Here is an 18,464-nt window from a genome sequence, read left to right as displayed (position 1 = left end):
TGTGAATGTATCACTTCTAAATTAGAGTTTTACAGAAACAGCTCTAGGATTTTTATTGCCCAAAGCTAAACAGAAACTGTGCAGCCACTTGAACTCATGTTTAGTGTCACACTGTGACATCACTAAACATTTGACTGCCCAAAAGCAAACACTGCTCATTTAATTCTAGTGTTAGGATATTTTTAAATAGTTACCTTTACATATTGCTACTGATTGTGCCTTAATACAAACTCTGACCAGCATAAATCTAGTGTTCTCGCTTTAATTTTTGTTGTTTACGTCAAACCCTAAACAGGGAATTTGAGTTTAAAAACTTTCAATGCTAAATAAATGAATCCTACATCTTTGATTATTTATCTCACTCTTTCAGCTGCGTTTAACTCTGTAAAGCATGCTGGCATACACTGTATGAGACTATACTAGATAAGAGACTAAACTTGCAAAAAGTTACACCTTGCCTCCCATTACTTGGAGGAACAGTCCCCAAAGTTGTGTTGTATTATATTTCAGGTTTTCAACCTTTTTTCATATGTGGACTTTTAAAAAAGTTTTGAACGGAGGTGCAGACCTCTTTGGAAAACTTAGACATAGTCTGCGGACTTTAGGTTAAAAAACATTGTTCTGTGGTAAAGTCAAACCTTTGCGGACCTCTTAGACATGTTCACGGATCCCTTAGGATCCAAGACTCACAGACTGCAAACCACTTTAATATTTAAAACTTCTTTCATTACTATTTTTTACTTGGAGTTTTTTTTTTCTTTCCATATTTGTCTGTGCTGTGTACTATTCTGGGGCCTTGAGAACGATGCAATTAATATTTAATTTTTCCATTCTATGTATAACTACTGAAAATTAGTTCCTCTAATTGGCTTTCATACTGTTTGGGTTTCTTTTTTAGAGCAGCAGTAGTATCTTTCAAGTGGCTCACTGTGCAGTTAACTGCCAACCAAGTGTAGAACATATTCCCCTTTTAAACCTTTATGGAGTATTAATAATACTATATTATATAATAGCATTCATTTTTAAGTAGAACTTCTCCCTGATTTCAGTAGGGAGTACTTAAAAATCAATGGCTTGATATGGCCCATCTCACTGGCAGAATTAGAGAGACACTGTGCTTGCAACTCCTCTCCCTACCTTTTCCTTATCAAAGGCTCAAATGCTGTCCACCGATAGGCGCATTTCATGGGTAGCTGTGTGCATAGACTTCGGACCCAAGTGCCTACTGTAATTTCTGAACAAAAGTAGCAGGAGCAATTAGATTAGGACTTGATCTTGCAGGCCTAGATGCCACAGGAAGCAGGATTGTGTCTTTAGTGTTAGGTGAACCCCCTCTTCCAGTCAGCTTGACTTGACGGCGCCCAGTAATGTTAATCAGCTCTGTGAAGTGCTTGCGAGGAAGGGCTCTAAATATAACCCCACCCCAGAGGGAAGCCCAACAGGTGGCGTGTGTGCATTTGCTGTACAGACGATAAAAGGACTTACCAAGGGCCAGAGCCCCTTAAAGAGGACCCACAACAACCTGTTCCCCCGCGGGGGGAGGTGTCTCTCTGCGATCAAAAACGATACGTTCCTGAACGGCCACTAGGTGGAGGAAGGGGCAGTAATGTGACGGGCCTGCCCCCAGAGGCTGCGCCACCCACAGTCAGTTAGGGTAGGGCGGGAAACCGCCCAAGCCCAAGCCAGGCGGAGGCGCTCTTCGCTCCCTACAACAGCCCAGCCAGGCTGCTGCTGCGGCGGCGGCTGCCTCTGCCTGCTTCAATCCCACCTGACTGACTCCCTCCTTCCTTCCCTCCCTCCCCTCTTCTCCTCTCCCTTCCCCCCTCGCTCGCTCATTCCTTTGTCCTCTCAGGGATTGGCAGGTTTTATTATTCCGCCTGAACAAGCGGGGGGCGGATTGGCTGCGCGCGGCTGACGGAGGGAGCTGAGCCGGGGTGTAGTTGGGATTTCGCTCTGTCAGTAACACATGTGGAGGGGCGGCGGAAAGAGACGCGCACGGAGAGAGGGGGGCCTCGCTGCGAGTCCTGCCCGCGCCGCCACGGAACCCCAGCGCTGGTAGCAGCAGCAGCAGCGCCGCCGCCGCCGCCTCCTCGCCCCGGCCCCTCTCTCGCTGCCCGTGCTCGGGGCTCTGAGGCGCTTTCCCGGACTGCGGGCGGTTGGCGCTGTGCTGCAGGAGGCTCCGAAGCCGCCCGGACCCGGCGAAGGGGCTGGAGGTCCGGAGGAGGAGGGGGGGAAGCGATACAAAGTGGAGAGCCCCATTGCCAAACTTACCCAGCGATTGCAGCGGCGGCGCCCTGTGCGCGCAGCCCAGCGGCCGGGACTGAGCGCCGCGGCTCCCCTCCAGGGAAGCGGGAGCCGGAGGAAGTACCGAGCCGCGCGCCTCTGCTCTACGTTTTGCCAGCCGGGCTGCCACTGACAGGGGTGGGGGGCTCCGCTCCGCCGGAGAGCGAGCATTGTGTTTGGGTCGTTGCAAGAAAACCTCCCCCCCCCGCCCTCCCTATAAACCAGAGCGACGCTGCTCCTCGGCCTCTTGCAATATAGAGGGGAAGCAGGTAAGGAGACTAGACTTCTTCCTTCCTTCTTTTTTTTTTTTTTTTTTTTTGCATGCGCCCTGTGTTGTTTGCCTCCCTCTCTTCCCCCAGCCCACGATCCTCTCGTAAACTCAATCGGTCGGCGCGGATAACGAGGGTGCCCCTGTAAACTCCGGGGGAGCCGCGCTGCAGCGGGGCCGGGAGCGCTGTCCCTGCTTACAAAAGGCTCGTTGCTGCTGCTGCTGCTTTTCCCCTCTTCCTGGCTGCTAAAGGAAAAGGGCTTTTTGCCTGTTTCAATTGTGAATTGGGGGGGAGGGGGGAGAGGAGGGTGTGAGGACCTGCCACCCGCGCTCTCCTTGTAGTAAACACTATTTTGAAACAGTGGCAGGAAAGATCAAAGTGAGCTCCCTAATTCTCTCGTTTCCAATTCTCTGCCTGCCCTCTTCCCCCTCCTTCCCCCAGTCTTTTGTTTCAATCTAGGAAAAATGCGGTGAATCACCTAATTAAAACCAAGACATGAATTAAGCATCCATTTTTTTTAACTACAAATTGCCAGCTCTGCGCTTGTCCCTCCCTTGGTCTCCATTAAAAAACACCAGAGACGTTGTTAAAAGGGGGGTTATTTTGCCTCTAGCTGCCAGCTCTGCTTTCTATTTCACTGACTCTATCCCAGGACCTAAATTGCTTGGCTATGTAATTACTAGAGTAAGCCTATTTAAGTTAAAAGCTTCTCTTCTCTCTCCAACCCCCACCCCCCAACTCTAAATGAAACTTGATGAGGGCCCGTCCTTAGTTATCAGGGGAGTCACTTTCTGGTCAGTCCTCTTGATTCATCTCTTTTAGATTTAATCAGCATTAAGGTATTGCTTGTCCTTAAGAGCTTTAGCTTAATGGGGTTACTGGATGCCTTTCTCAGTGTAACGTTTCCTTTTTAATATATATTTACCGTTCAACAAGACTGGGGAAAGGCAGCATGGAGTCTTGTTTTTTTAAGAAATCCAAAGTGATTTAAAACGTTAAAAACCGGTTTAAAGACTCAAAGCAGGAAATGCAGATTCACTTAGGTTATGGGTAGAAACTGTTAACAAAAGGAAATTCCTTGAGCAAATGCATCAGAAATCAATTTACATAAAGGTATATGATGCATTCAGATAAATGCAATGCTAATGGCTTTTAGAGTGGTTCTCTTTCCAAAGTCACAGGGTTTTTGTTACAGCTTAATTGGTGCAGTTCTTCTGGTTTATTGTGCGGTCACTGGACAGAAGTTCAGGAACTGTTTCTCGGGAAATGTGTGTTTAAAACAGGCCCATTTAAGGAATTTAAGTTCTGGCTCCCCTATAGCCAAGTTGGGCCAGTGGGCAGGAAAAGTTCGCCCTCCCTCGTTTGGAGGTATCAGTCTGAATGGCTTTAGCAGATAGCCAGATGCCTCGGTATGAGCACATACGGTTTACAAAGGACAAAGACAAAACATGCTGCTTAATTGGCAGTAAATAACTTGATCTGTTTATACTATAAATGACTAGTGGAACACTAGGAGCTTATTGGACTCTGGATTGGAGGCAACAAATTAATCGGTTTAGAATAAGCTTTATGAATTGATTCCTATATTATCTCCCAGTTGTCCCGCTTGAAAAAAGCATTTATTAGAAAGTGGGGGAAAAAAGCACTATAGCAGTTTTGAAGGCAGCCAGCTCCAGCCTGAGTGTGCTGCACTTGAATGTTCTGGTGTATTGTATTATCAGTAAACTTTTTTTTTTTTTTTGAGCACCAAAGGTTTAGCATTTAAATTGCTGATCAAGGGCAGATTAGCAAGACAAAAGTGGAGTGTGTTTGTATAGGAAGTTCTAAAGTTCAATGATCTTTATTCAGGCCAGTGTCCTAAAAAACCTAGAGAAAACACTCCACTGATCTCCCTAATAAAAACAAGATCTAGGGCAATCATGGGGCCGTCACGACAATGGCTTGGAAAGTCGCTCTTGGAGATCTGAAAAACCAGTTTCACAACTTTTCACGCTGCACACATCTGAGTCTCTCCTTTAGCACAAAACCCTGAACTGTTCCCAACTTGTGAACTGCAGCTGCACTTCCCAGGGCTCTGCCTGCGCAGGGATTGGGAACATGACTTCAGCCGGGCTGAAGGCCAGTTTGCTGTTCGCTTCCACTCTCCCCCTTTCACCAGTCAGTGGTGCTGGGCCCCTCGCACCCCATGTGGGTTACGAAGTTCCGTGCATGTTGCCCAGTATGCACGTGCATGCGGGGTGCACCGGAGCCACGCGTTAAGAGTGTGACCGCAGTAAAGCTGAGGCCACCAGTGACAAGTTGGGAGGGAGGCAGGCTTAAGGAATCCAGAACAAAGCACGAGACAAGTAACCAAGTGTGATTTTGCGCGGCCCCCCCTTCCCCCTACCGTACCGGGAAGGCGTGGGCAGGATTCATGGCCTGGAGTTAACCATCTCTGTCCCCCCCCCCCTCCTTCTCTTCTCCTTCCACAGACCATGGTGAACCCGGGCAGCAGCTCGCAACCTCCCCCGGTCACCGCTGGCTCCCTCTCATGGAAAAGATGCGCCGGCTGCGGGGGGAAGATCGCGGATCGGTTCTTGCTCTACGCCATGGACAGCTACTGGCACAGCCGATGCCTGAAGTGCTCCTGCTGCCAGGCTCAGCTGGGGGACATCGGCACCTCCTGTTACACTAAGAGCGGTATGATCCTGTGCAGAAACGACTACATCAGGTGAGAGAAAGAGGAGGCTGCACAGCAAGGGGCGGGGAGCAACTCTGTACTGTCCTGCATGCCTACAGGATAGCAGAAGAGAGTTCAGGCCGCTCCACTGCAGGCAGAGACACAGATAGGTCATTCATTGACTTCGGGTGTGTGTGTGGGGGCGGGGGATCGCTCCCCTCATTAAGACTGGAGAGGAGAATGCTGGCTCTTTCTCCAGCCACAGTTTGGACTGCCCTTCCCAGAGATGGGACTTGGGGTCCATAAAGTGCTTCTCAGCACAAAACAGGTCCTAACTAAAAATAAACAGCAATCGGGCTAAATTAATCTGCTTTGTTGTAGTGGTGAAATGTGAATCTCTAAACGGTGAATGTTAAAATGGTAGGCTGGAGTAAGGCTGTGGTGGACTGGAGGTGCTAAATAATGAAATGCCTGCTTTTTAGTATCTGATTAATTGATATTTACATAAGCACCTTTAAACTCCTTTGAGTGGAAACAGAATGACTCATTCTCTGTTCTCTTTGTAAAAGAGCTGATTAACTGTCAGTTGAACAGCCAGAGATTCTACTTATAGCCAAAAAAAACAGTGGTAATGTTTATCTTCACATTGTTATGGAGAGGCTTTGAACAGACATTTCTCTAACTTTCAATATAGAAAAAGCTGGGAGAATCCAAGGGAAGTGATTTCCTTCATTTTAAATAGTTCACATGCCTCAGATTTGGTGGGTGGATGGAAAGCTAAACCCCATTAATCTTCTATCAGTTGAAGTACAGTAAGACTATGTACCAGTATCCCTTCCAACAAGTTTCAATGCTATTAATGGAAAGAATTCAGGAGGTCAGGTGCCTATAGGATCTTTTCAGGTGAACTCAAGCTCCTTAAACTCATTAATTTAAAAGGAGACATTTTGAAGGATTACACATTTAATTTGAGTAAATGGTTTGATAGACTGATGCACATGAATGCTTCAAGGAAGGATTCTATTTCAACATCCAGTAATTAAAAAGCAAGAACTCCCCTACATTCTGGCCTAAGAAACATTCCCAGTTAAGACAATTGTTCTGTTTTAAATGCTTTTGACTTTTCATTTACTGTAAATGTCAGAGTTACTTAAGGTTTTTATTTATTTTATTTATTTTTGGTTAAAGGTTGAAAAGTTTTCCTCCCCCCCCCCCACCTCCCAATCAATTGGCTATAAATACTGCAAGTTTGTTTCTGTTGAGACCTTTACCTTGTACTTGAAATTGAGAGAGATCTGGATGCAGTACTGTGCTGAATTTGTGGGAATGCTTTTCTTGGAGACATCATTAGGTTAGAATAATGGAATAAAAGGGTGCTTATTTATTCTGATAATGCAACCTCTGCCCTATTGTAAGCCTGCATCCTCAGTCAACTAAATAGAAGAAATATAGCTACAGATGTTTGAGGGATTGCAACATTAATTTCACTTTTTTGTAAGTAAATGTTAGAAAATCAGCACATGTAGGTTTATAATGATGCTTCCTGGTCCTCTTCCGAAGCACCAGCATAAGCCTGGCAGAATTGTAATTAAATAGAGCACAATGGTGTTAAGAAAAGAGGTTTGTTTGAAGTGGAAAAATTGACATTACTGTTCAGATATGCTGAATGGTACAGATTCATCTCTCAACCAAGGCCATCAAAAAAACCTTCACTTTTGATTACTACTAATTAAAAAGAGAAGAGGCATCCCCTGTATCCCTAAGGCAAGTTCAGCCTTGCTTAATGGAATCTCCTCCAGTTTTTTGTGGCCATAATTTAATACCCACTATTTTAATGTAGGCAATTATGAATAACATGTTTTTATTAGATGAGGATTTTTGAATTGATCTCCTTGTTCCATGCCTGACTCCTCTCTAGATCTATGTCAATTACACAGACTTACCAAACAAACACCTTTCAATAAAAAGGGCTCACCACTGAAACTTGCAGTGGAAGGACTGTTGAAAGTCTTGCATTAGGATAGAGGACTTTGTTGACCAAAATCTTCATCTTTATTTACCTGGGCTTCACACAGTTGTGTTCCGGTCTTCTGGGACCACAACACTAGTTCTGGCCTAATTGGCTCCTCTTCCACTCCCTGCATTTCAGTGTTGAACCTTTTATGATGCCCCTAGATCAGCAAGGGTCTGCAAGTGTCTGTTGTTTCTGTGGGGGCCCTCTCCCTCGGATTGCTGTGGAGGGAGCTTGCAACAATTCCCTTATCTGAAGCCAAATCCATAGGCGCAACTCTTAATTGGAGCCACAGGGGAAAATTAGACGTGAATAACAATGAAAGGAGGATTGATGGGCCCAGCAGCCGCCAGGTGAAAGGGGCCGGCTGCTCCCCCTACCCGGGCAGGGACCACAGAGCGATTTATTAAGGGGCTTTTAAACGGTCTGACACTAGGGGTTGTGGTTTTCGAAAGCAGCCGTACAGATCTAAGAGCTGCAGCAGCTTTCCCTGAAGGCCAGCGTGCATGGTAAGGAACTCGTCTCAGGCGGTGGAAACGCAGCCCCCCTTACGAAGGGAAATGCATGTGCAGTCAGGAGAGTGTGCAGCCCTCCCGACCTTCAGATTCCAGATAAAGCAGCAGCGTGGCCGTGCATCCGCACAATTAAAAGCTTTAATTAGTGTCTCCTCCATTTTCTCTTCCTTCTGATAGGTTTTATCTAATGAGATCTGGTCCCTGGCTTAGATCTCCTCGGAGTGACGTGTCCGAAATGAATGAGAGCCACGTCGCAAACAAAACATTTAATTAACAAAATTGGCCTGGAATGGGGGGCGCGCGGAGGAGAAGAGATTAACCATGCTCCTCTTAAAGGGGCAGCGCCCACAAATTCTTCCCTGCCAAAATGTCGTGTCCCCCCCCCCCCCCCCGGTGCTCCCTCCAGGGTTGGGGGGGAATGGGTGGCTTTTCTCTCCCCCAAGTAGGGAAGGACACAAGGATCAGAGCAGAGAAGGGCGAACCCTTCCACCCCTCCCAGCCCCTTATCCTGGCTTCATTAATCCCCGGCCACAGCTACTCAGTTCCCTTGAGACGAGTTAACCGGGCCGTGTTTGAAAGAAGAGTTGAAGGAAGCTGCCCCCCCCCTTTGGTGTGGAGCCGCGCTCTGACACGCTCTTGATCCCGGTTCCAGGCGGCGGGAGGGGGAGAGCGTTCCTCATTGCCATTCACGTGGCTGGCCGCAGCCGCAGTCTGCCGTGTGGGTTATGGAGGGGAGGAGCGGGGAGGCAGGGAGGGAGCCGCCAGGCAACGAGTTCATTTCCCTGGTAATCAACAGCAAGCTGCTATATTCAGGGAATGCTGTCCCTTTAATTGAACAGGCTAGGTAATTAAATGGCACTTTTCCAATAGGACGTGCTAGGTAAATCTAATAGTTGGTTATTTAATATCACTTTGAAGTCTGCCCACTCAAGCACAATGACAGCACAGGAGCATGTGAACTATTAGCTAGGAGAAAAAAAAAAACCCAGGATCTCAAAAATTAATTAAATCGCATGCAATTTAGGGGGAACGTTTATCTTGATTTGTCATAACAGAATTAATTCAAGGCCTCCAATTCACTTGGGGGCAGATCTGTTACTCTGAATTAACCAAGCGTAATTTGGCTGATTTCTTCCCTCCTCCTCCCCCCACCCCCTCTAATGCAGTACTTGCCATTATGCACAGTCCCCCCTCCCCCCTTTAAGTATCAATAGCTTCTGGTGCTTTTAAGGTGCTCGGCCGCCAGTTATTCTGAAGTACCCTTAATGGACTTGGCTCCAGGCATAATTTCTGTGTTGCCTTTTCTTTGTTACATTTAACATAGCTGGTGCAGAATGTAGATTAAATATAGGGAGTCTGCTGGAAAACTAGTTGCTTATGGATCAGTAGTTTTGGATGTGCATTTCTCTGTCAGATAAGGCTTGGATTTGTTTTGTGGGTTCGCATGTGTACCTAGCTATCTAGGAAAAAGGAATGATAGCACTCAGGTCTGTTTGTCTCTACAATTTTGGAAAGAACTCCTGGAATCTCTTAATATTTTTTTTTAGTGTACTTGAGTATGGCTTCTATTGATACTACTCAAAATGCAAAGTTAAGATAAAGAACTGGACTGTACAGGTTCCCTGCTGCTCCCAGGCCTGCTCTTGTCAAAGTTCTGATAACTAGTTGGGGACTATGTTGGAACTACATGGTGGTTAATTTAAGGTAGGTGGATATAATGCTGTAAAGTGGAAAAGGAATGTTCCCCTACATATAAGGAACCTCTTGATGTGTGTGATTGATTGCCTTGCCCAAATGTTGAAATATTAACAACCTCCTTGGACAGAGGACCCAAAGAGAAAACTGAAACCAATTCTGTCATCACAATTAAAGAGTCCCCTGGCTTTAATTAGCTTGACCTGGGGTATCTCTCCCCATTGCTGGAGTTAAAGAGAAAAGGGCCCATTAAAGTCCAGTCTGAGACCGATAGCTATTTAATTGAGCACCTAAAGCCTCGAGCCTTTTAAATCAAACACTGTCCTGGATGGTCCCCTGGTTAGATAATTAGCTCTCCAGCCTTGCAGAAACCATGTAAAAACAACTTTTCATTAGAGGACTTGATTCTTGGGGAAAAAAAGAAATAAAACTTCTTTAAAGATATAAACCTTTCTTCTGTTAAAGCTGCTACAAAATAAGAGAACTCATATCAATGGCAAAGACAACCTAAGCTACAGTCTCTTGTTAAATAATACACAAGAAACTGGATAGATTTACTAATAATGTTCTAACTTTGCAAGTAATTTTTATGAATCTCTGTAAATCTCATGATTTCAGCTGTGATTCTTTGAAATGTTGAATTGTTCTAGAAATATGGTTGAAAAGAGTTAGATGTGTGAAAAGCTGCTGGATTAGAGTTTGATTACATTGATTATTAAAATTCATTTTGACAGACAGTCAAGATGTACAACTGATTTGGGAGAATTGTATCATAAATTAATACTTAATGAAGAAAAGTGGCACATAGAGATCAGTATTTTAAAAGCTGTATTTTTAATGGTATGGTGCAATTGTATGGGGTTGTGAAAGCCATTATGCATATGTACTCCCCTGGAGAAATGACATTTCGCCATTCAGCAATAAGATTCTGCCTTTTGATTTTTTTTTTCTCATAATACCTTTGTCAAACTTAGACTCAAAAAATACAAGTTAAGGTTTTATTTCTAGTAATGTGATAAAACAGTCCCATTTCTGCCTTTAAACTACTTCCCATATACACCTTCTTCATCATAACTTTATTAATAGTAACAATAAAAGATGGAAAGCTCTGGGAGCAATCGCAGTAGTTTTTGTAAATGGTGCAAAGTGGTTCTGGTTTAGAAGATACCACAATAAAGGCGCCATAATTTCTAGACAGTGCAGTCCTTTGGCAGGAGGTCTTGACAATGTATTAGTTCAGCTTTCCCTTTGTAACCATTCTGATTCTGCAAGAACGTGTCAATGTGTCACGGATCTCAGACTAATTAGTTTTGAAATGGAGTTTTGATTGAACTCTTCAAATCGATGCTGCTGCAAAATTTGTTTCTTGGGCTTCCTATTAAAAGCCATCTTAAGGGGCAGTTTTACTACTCTCCCTGTCGTTCAGTCGATACATTTAATAACAACTTACAGGCTATTTTCAATAAAGTGGCGACAGCAAATTAGTAGTTTGAACATGACAAGCCTCTTCTGCAACCCCAGATTCTGAAAATTCAAAGCAATTATTTTTATACAGAGGCATGCTGCAATCATTCAGATTACGGGTATTCTGTAGTAACATGTCTGCTAGGTTGACACAAACAGAATTTTATTACTTTATTTGGACAGGAAGGAAATGCAAATATTAATATTTATTATGACACCAATACGTTAATTTGTAAATCCCATTACTCTGTTTTTACATCCTGTAGGAAAGTGGGTCTGTGACCCTGCCAACTAGTTCAGATTCCCTTTCAGTATGAAATGGTTTTAGTCCTTTTCTTTTATAAATATTTGTGGATATTAAAGGGAGAAGCACAAAAGCAAACAAAGCTTTTCTAATTTTAGCTAACGTCCCGTAAAAGTGGAAGTTCAATATTCATTTATGTATTCTATTTTGAATCAGTGTTGTGTCTTTAAATGGATTTGAAGAATTATATATACATTTTTCTTCTTCTGCCTCTCTCTCTCACACACACGCTCCCCCCCTCCGAACCCCATGGCAGATGTTGTGGTCTCATTTGATTGCATAGGAAAACTGCAGTGATACAGCAAACACCCAGAGAGATATGATGACAAATGGGTCCAGATCCCGGTAAATTACTTTCTGCTCAAATCGAAATTTCATTCAGTTTGTTGCTAGCAGAGATGAAGTAATCTAAATTGTGGACTCAGGAGCAGATAGAGGGAAGTTGGAGCAAGCATTTCATTATCAAGAGAGGGAGAAGGTTAGGATGAAAGAGATGAGCAGAGGCAAATCTAAAGTGTTGACACCATGATTGAAAAGGTTAACCCATACACATTATATATCAACCTGGATAGCAGAGAGTTTCTAATGGAAACTCTGCACTGATGGAGGTTTACTGGAGTTTCAATACACTGAGCATGATGTCTTCTTAGATATACAATCAAATCCTCTTAACCCTTTTGATGACTCATATCTCAAGATATGATTAAAGTACAAAAGAGTTCTTCATATAATTTCAAGGACACAATGCATTTAAACTCCAGTCATGAATTGTATCTTTTTTTATGATGAACCCAGTAATCTGATAAAATGTGTGTAGTACGGAATTGTTTTGTATTTGCTAGAGGTGCAAGTCAATATTTTTTGATTAAATTCTGTGCATCCATGTCTGTGAGGTGGGGTGAAGCTTCCGGTTATACAGAAATTTATCTTGCACATTACAGTATGTAAACAAGTTGAAAAACTGGGATCAGAAGTCTAAATAATAAATTGTCATGTTGATGCACAAAGACAATATTAAAAGCTTTTTGTGTATTAAATCATTCATGATCCTCACCTTTATTTCAGGTTATTTGGAAATAGTGGTGCTTGCAGCGCTTGTGGACAGTCAATTCCTGCAAGTGAGCTGGTCATGAGGGCACAAGGCAATGTGTATCATCTTAAGGTAGGTCTCTTCTCCTTTCTATTCACTTTGTTAATAGCACTACTTCACTATGTGATTCTTACATGGCATGACCTCTGCAGTTGTCATATATTCATAAATGTGCAGGGCAATAATTACTAATAAGAGTGTATGTTATAAAATTTCCCATGGTGTATAGTGTTGTCCTCTAATAATCAGTAAAACTACATTTGAGTTGTGTCCCAAGAGGTAAGACACATGCTGTATTTGGCAATACTAGAAACTAAGCAGCTTCAGACCTCCTGCTTTTCTCATAGTCTCTCAAGAATCGCATTTAAACCTGCAGCATTTTTAATTTGTGCTGGTTTCATTTTCTGTGTCTTTCCCTTTCAGTGTTTTACATGCTCTACCTGCCGGAATCGCCTGGTCCCAGGAGACCGGTTTCACTACATCAATGGCAGTTTATTTTGTGAACATGATAGACCTACAGCTCTCATCAATGGCCATTTGAATTCACTTCAGAGCAATCCACTACTGCCAGACCAGAAGGTGAATATTCAACAATTACTAATAAGCTTTATTAGAGTTAAATTAAAATCAATTTCTTTTCAGCCTAATAGTGGATGCTGTTCCTCCTCTCCCCCCTCACCCTCCTCTGCTAGGGGCCTTTAGATAACTGAATTTAATTATAGGACTATGGAACAAAAATAAACCCTTAAATTTGAAAGTTCTATTCATTGAGTTCAGTTTATTCTGATTTGGTTATTTCTATCTGTGCAGCTGTTGAACTAGGAATGTGTAATGGTATGTGGGGAAGCAAACACCAATATAAACTCTCTTAAAGAGAAGAATTTCATTTTATAATGCTGAGATTAAGGATTGCAAGGCAGCAGGTTACTGTGGGAGGAAAATTAGATCCTTTAAGTATGGTAATCAATGTCTTATGAAGAAAAGGTTCCTGAATTAATAGAAACTGAGACACACGCCATCTCAGACGAACCTACTACACTTAATTTTAGAATATTAGTTTAGGAAATACACTGTGGTATCCTTAGAAAAGTACTCTTGTTGACTGTTTGACATGTCACACATTTATAAACCAAAACTTTACTCTCATTACTCCATAACACTAATATCTCCAGTAGAGATTGTGTGTCTCTGAGCTTCATAGTTCTTGGCCCCAAGTTGCAAGTAAATGATGTAGTAGCAAAGGGGAAAAATTGTATCAACAGTTGTCCTGTGCCTCTAGAACGGGATCGTTTTAGATCTATTTTAATCTCCTTAATAAGTCCTATAGCTATGCAAGTGAGTGCATTTTGATAACTGCTGTGCCTAATTTGTAACAATTACTGTCAACCTTCAGTTAAGAGACTGTTCATTTCACACTGGTCCAGAAAAGAGTGAATGTATGACTCTTGCACATAATTTTATTCACCTCATATTTCATACTGATTATGTATTGATGACATTGATTCATTTACTCTTTACAGCGCCACTTGCATGGATATTAAATCTTATTGACCACAGATGAATTTTAATTTCAGATTGGTGATAGATTTTTCCATCAGCTCTGATAGTATATTTGACTTTTTCATCATTAACCCAGGCAATCACACAGCACTGAGTTATTGCACTGAAACAAAAAGTGCACACTTCAGTTGGTAATTCTTTATAGATTTACAATAGGAACTTCATTAATGTCTGTAAGGATCACAAAAAATAACATTTATCTGCAAATAGGAATTCAGAAGATTAAAAAATATCTAGGGAAAATGCTAGGCTTCTTATGTATTCTGTAACATACAAAAGAATTTTAAATGACTTCTTTCTTTAGTGGGTAAATTTGTACAGGAAAACATGAACTGGTTTCTAATTTTGACCAGTTTTGTGTTGCATTGCTACATTACTATAGCCATGTTTGTCTCTCTCTGCACAAATTTACTGAATAATTTTAAGTATATTTTCAGTCTCTTAAAAAGTGAACTGTAATTATGTCAAAATATGAACACTTATTTACTTAATTTGTCAATCAGGGTAACTGGATTGAATACTGAGTCCTAATTACTTGTTCTGCATAACTATTTAATAGTGGTGAAGAATATGAGCTCTGTAGAAGGAAGTACAAATACATGTAAGATTCATAGATCTACTATTGTATACTTTAATGAAACAAATCTGTCATACAGACTAGCCAGCTATGAATCTGTTAAATGAACATTTGTAGAGAACCCGTTTCAAAATGTAGGTAAAACCATTCATATTTATATATAGCAGCAAAAAGGTTACCATTCTGAGAAAAGTGCTTTATCCACTTGTCTTGAGTGAATGTAAAGTTTAATGCATCTTCAAATGGGTGTCTAAATTGTCACTTAGTTTTATCAGTTTCTGACTATGCCTTAGCAAAACAAAAATGATTTAGTTATAATAATACCAGTGACACAGTGAGGAAAAGAGAAGTAAAACTGGAACAGGCTTGTGTAGCTTGTAAAATTGCAGCTCTCCTAGTTAGGAGCTAAATGCAGAGGAAGCATTTAATGAGAACAGGGCCTCATTATCACTATCATTGGCTATTAACTGCATTGCTACAGTATATGATGAGGCAGACAGAGGTGTTAAGGAGAAAATTGGAGAGAGAATTCTCACAATTAGTATATTTTACTAATAATTTCTTCATACCCACTTTTACAGGGGGACTTGGGGAGTAATGTGAACTTTGAAAACTGAAATATATTTCAGGAAATGAGCTGGGGTCTGTTTGACTTCTAGAGTTTTAGAAACTAAAGAGGAAGGTGCCAAAAAAGTAATGTTTTATACATTTTAAATAGCAATATAAGAATGTACACATCAGAAATACTTTTGGGGCTACTGAGTAAAAACATACTTCCAGTTTGATAGCATTAGCTGAAATAGATACAACACCCAGTATTAAATTAAATTATAGGCCAATTGATCTTCAGGTTATTTGCTTTTTCACTGAAAGATTATGGGCATAGCAGAATATGGCCCAGCTATTCATGGCTAACTAGCTATGAGGAGTCTGAGGAGAGAGTTTAATATAAGTGTGAGGTTCTTCGTATTGTGACATCTTTGTTTTGTGAAGTTATGAAGCCATGTTTGACAGTTAGGGAGTTAACTTACAATTGTCTTATTCAGGAAAGTTCCCGAATGGAAGTCCAGAGTTTATACTAGTAATTTGGCAGAGGTCTGAGTTAAATAGCTTAATTCTACTTAAAAGGTTGCTTTTCACATAAAAAGATATTGACTCTTCCTGTCTTTTGCTTTCTTAAGCTTTGTTCAAAGTCTTTTAGCTATAACTCTTCGTCCTTTGCTGTGTATTTTGAAAAAATAATTTCAAGTCTTTAAACTGTGTGCTGTTTACAAGCACAGTGCAAATCCCTAGAGTGCCAGGATATAAAGTCCTGGCTGCCACATTATTAAAAGAAGGGGTTGCTCTCCTTTGCAGACAACATTTGGGCTACGTACACACTGATGGCGGCAAATTCGCCAAAGTTGGATCGATTGAGCGGTCAGTAAAGACTTGCTCAATCGATCTGGAATTCAGCGCACTAAAACCACCCCCTCAAGTGGCGTAACGCTGCGTCAACAGGAATGCATTTCCTGTCGGCGCAGCGCAATTGAAACGCCGCGCACAATGGAAGTTAAGAAGTTGACGGGAGTTACGCAAGCTACTCAGTGTAGCTTGCGTAACACCCGTCGACTGCCGCCGAATTCTCAGGTAAATGTAGACCTGGCCTTAGAGTCTGCACTTAATGCAGTATTTCTGGCAGTCATAGTGTATTACTAGTTCTTGCTTGTTATAGCATTTCCATTTCCCAAAAAGTGTTGTAGGTTTTCCACCCATGGGCAATGTTCAGAGTGTTCACTTGTCTTCAGCTCCTAAACTTTTAAATAAAGTATGAGTTAGATTACGTCTTGCTATTCTATCTGTTAGAAAAGACCTTTTAAAAAACATCTTCTAGTTTACATATCACTCAACAATTCCCTTGTAGTTACATAATTGGTGTTGTCTGTGTCCATAGTAGAGGATATTTGATGCTCATTTATTAAATATGCTTGCTGGCTGCTCCCTAATCTTTGTTCTGGACAGACAAATTACCTTTCTCACACTGAGCTTCAGCTCTGGGGAATTAAACCTCCAAGCCGCCTCCACTTTAATTAGCTTGAAAGTGGGGGGTTGCAGTTACTACTAGACCTCAGGCTTTTAGTAACTTAAAGAAAGGGTGAAAAGAATTTCCTGGGAAGCTCAAAATGTCATTTAAAAACCATAAAAATCTAATATATATTATTTCATTTTGGTAATTGCAAACAGATTGTATTTGAAGATTGTGGATGATCATTTGTACTTTATCCATGAAAGTTACATTTCTTTGGAGCCAGGCACTTTTAATTATCACAATTCATTAACATATCAGTGTGGAAGACCATGTTTGACTTCATATATTAATGTTACATAAACATTTTAACTAACATAGCAGATGAAGAATTTTAAATGGGCAGGAGGAGGGGAAAAATCCCCAAATATCTATATTTAGCTCTTGTGTTATGCAGCATATTAACCAAGGCTGGCTTGGGAGGATATTGGCTGTACTTCTTATTTGCTTTACACATTATTTCTTCCAATTATAAAATCATATTACTAGCGTCTTCAAAGGCCAGGCATACCATTTCATTTCTTTCAAAAGGGGCCCAGAAAAACACCTTTTGCACTGTAAGATTTCCCACCTGAACCTTTCTGAAAGTACACGTATTATTACTGTCTTTTCTAAGTGGAAAAACTGCAGAAAATGTTTACTTTTAGTTCTTCAAAGTTTGAACATCAGTGGTATGAATGAGTCTTGTAGAAAGCCTTAATCAAGTCACAGTTGGAAAGTGATCTAATAAAAAGGAGATTAGTGAATAAAGAGAAGACAAAAGCAGTCATGTTGGAGTTTCATATATCAAATTTAGCTTTTTAGCTAAGATGCCCATTTTTTATTTCTTACAGGTCTGCTAAAAGGTCAGAGTAATGCAGAATGCGTGCCTTCATCTCAAATTTTGTTCATCACAGATGGATCCCATGTCTCCAGTAGACAAGTCACCTTTGTAGCTAGCATCAGTGCCAGCTCCATGCCATTGCACCTTCTTTATTCTTGATTGCCCTTCCTACATTTATTGGTGTATTAAAATGACTGAATATGAACATTAAGGACTCCATGAACCTGGGCTAATGGGAGACTGTAGAGAAAATGAAAAAAGATCCACCGGAGGACATCTTTGGGGGTGGGGGTGGGGGAAATGACTAAGGAACCTAATTAAAAGCAGCATTCAGATCTGCTTATTACCCTCATTAACAATTAGCAGGGCACTGGCCAGAGTTTGTACCCAGTGTTTTACCTTAACAACATTCTATTTGCTCTTTGTATATTTAAGTGTTGTAAGGCAATGTGTTTCAATCAAACTGAACATGAGATAAAGGAAAGATGTGGCTTTTGTGATATTCTATCACAAACCCTTTTATTGTATCTCTGTAAAATACAATGTATGTATGCATGTAAGTGTTTTTGTCCTAATGTTGCTACTTCCCATGGCGCAAAAAAAAAAAAAAAAAAAAAAAAAAAAAAAAAAAAAAATCAGGCTCATAGCAGCTACTGTGTAGAAATTTTCACCTACTTCTAATTTGCTGAATGAAGAAAAATCTTTTATTTGTGATATTTTCAGAGACATTTGCTCTAGTATGGTGTATTTAAATAATAAAAACTTTAAAACAAAAACATTTAATTGACTTTGGGTTTTAAAAGCTTTGCTTTGTTATACCACATTCTAAACTTTATGTAGCTGTTGCTTTAATTGTAAGTAACTTTAAATCTAGTTTTCTTTTTACAGTTTTATGCCAATAAGTAATTTGTCAAACTACATAACCATGTCACTTTTGGCAGAGGTACAGAGCAATGCTCCAAAACTTATTCAGAATATTAATTTTGATAACAGCAATCATATCATTACAGTTTAGCCATGTTGCAATGAATCTTGGTATGTACAAAAGTAACCATGGTCTTCCTTCATCCAGTCCTCCTTCAGAAGGAAACACTATATAGTTATAAAACTTTGCAGGAAAAACTCACAACAAAGGGGGTTTATGTTCTC

The 18,464-nt window shown here is 41.2% G+C and overlaps 1 protein-coding gene across 1 annotated transcript; it reads left to right on the top strand.

Moving 5' to 3' along the window:
- The first annotated feature begins 1,878 nt into the window (after nt 1–1,878).
- On the top strand, nt 1,879–18,091 carry LMO4 (LIM domain only 4). The gene is made up of 5 exons (XM_067538523.1): nt 1,879–2,552; nt 5,024–5,262; nt 12,266–12,362; nt 12,714–12,869; nt 17,326–18,091. The coding sequence occupies exons 2-5, from the start codon at nt 5,027–5,029 to the stop codon at nt 17,332–17,334; spliced, it is 498 nt and encodes a 165-aa protein (XP_067394624.1). The 5' UTR covers nt 1,879–2,552; nt 5,024–5,026; the 3' UTR covers nt 17,335–18,091.
- The last annotated feature ends 373 nt before the right edge of the window (nt 18,092–18,464 follow it).

Source organism: Emydura macquarii, unplaced genomic scaffold (assembly GCF_026122565.2).
Source record: "Emydura macquarii macquarii isolate MOO-44397 ecotype Brisbane River unplaced genomic scaffold, CSIRO-AGI_Emac_v2 contig_480, whole genome shotgun sequence".
In the NCBI taxonomy this organism is placed as follows: domain Eukaryota; kingdom Metazoa; phylum Chordata; order Testudines; family Chelidae; genus Emydura; species Emydura macquarii.
This window is presented reverse-complemented; position numbering and strand designations above follow the sequence as displayed.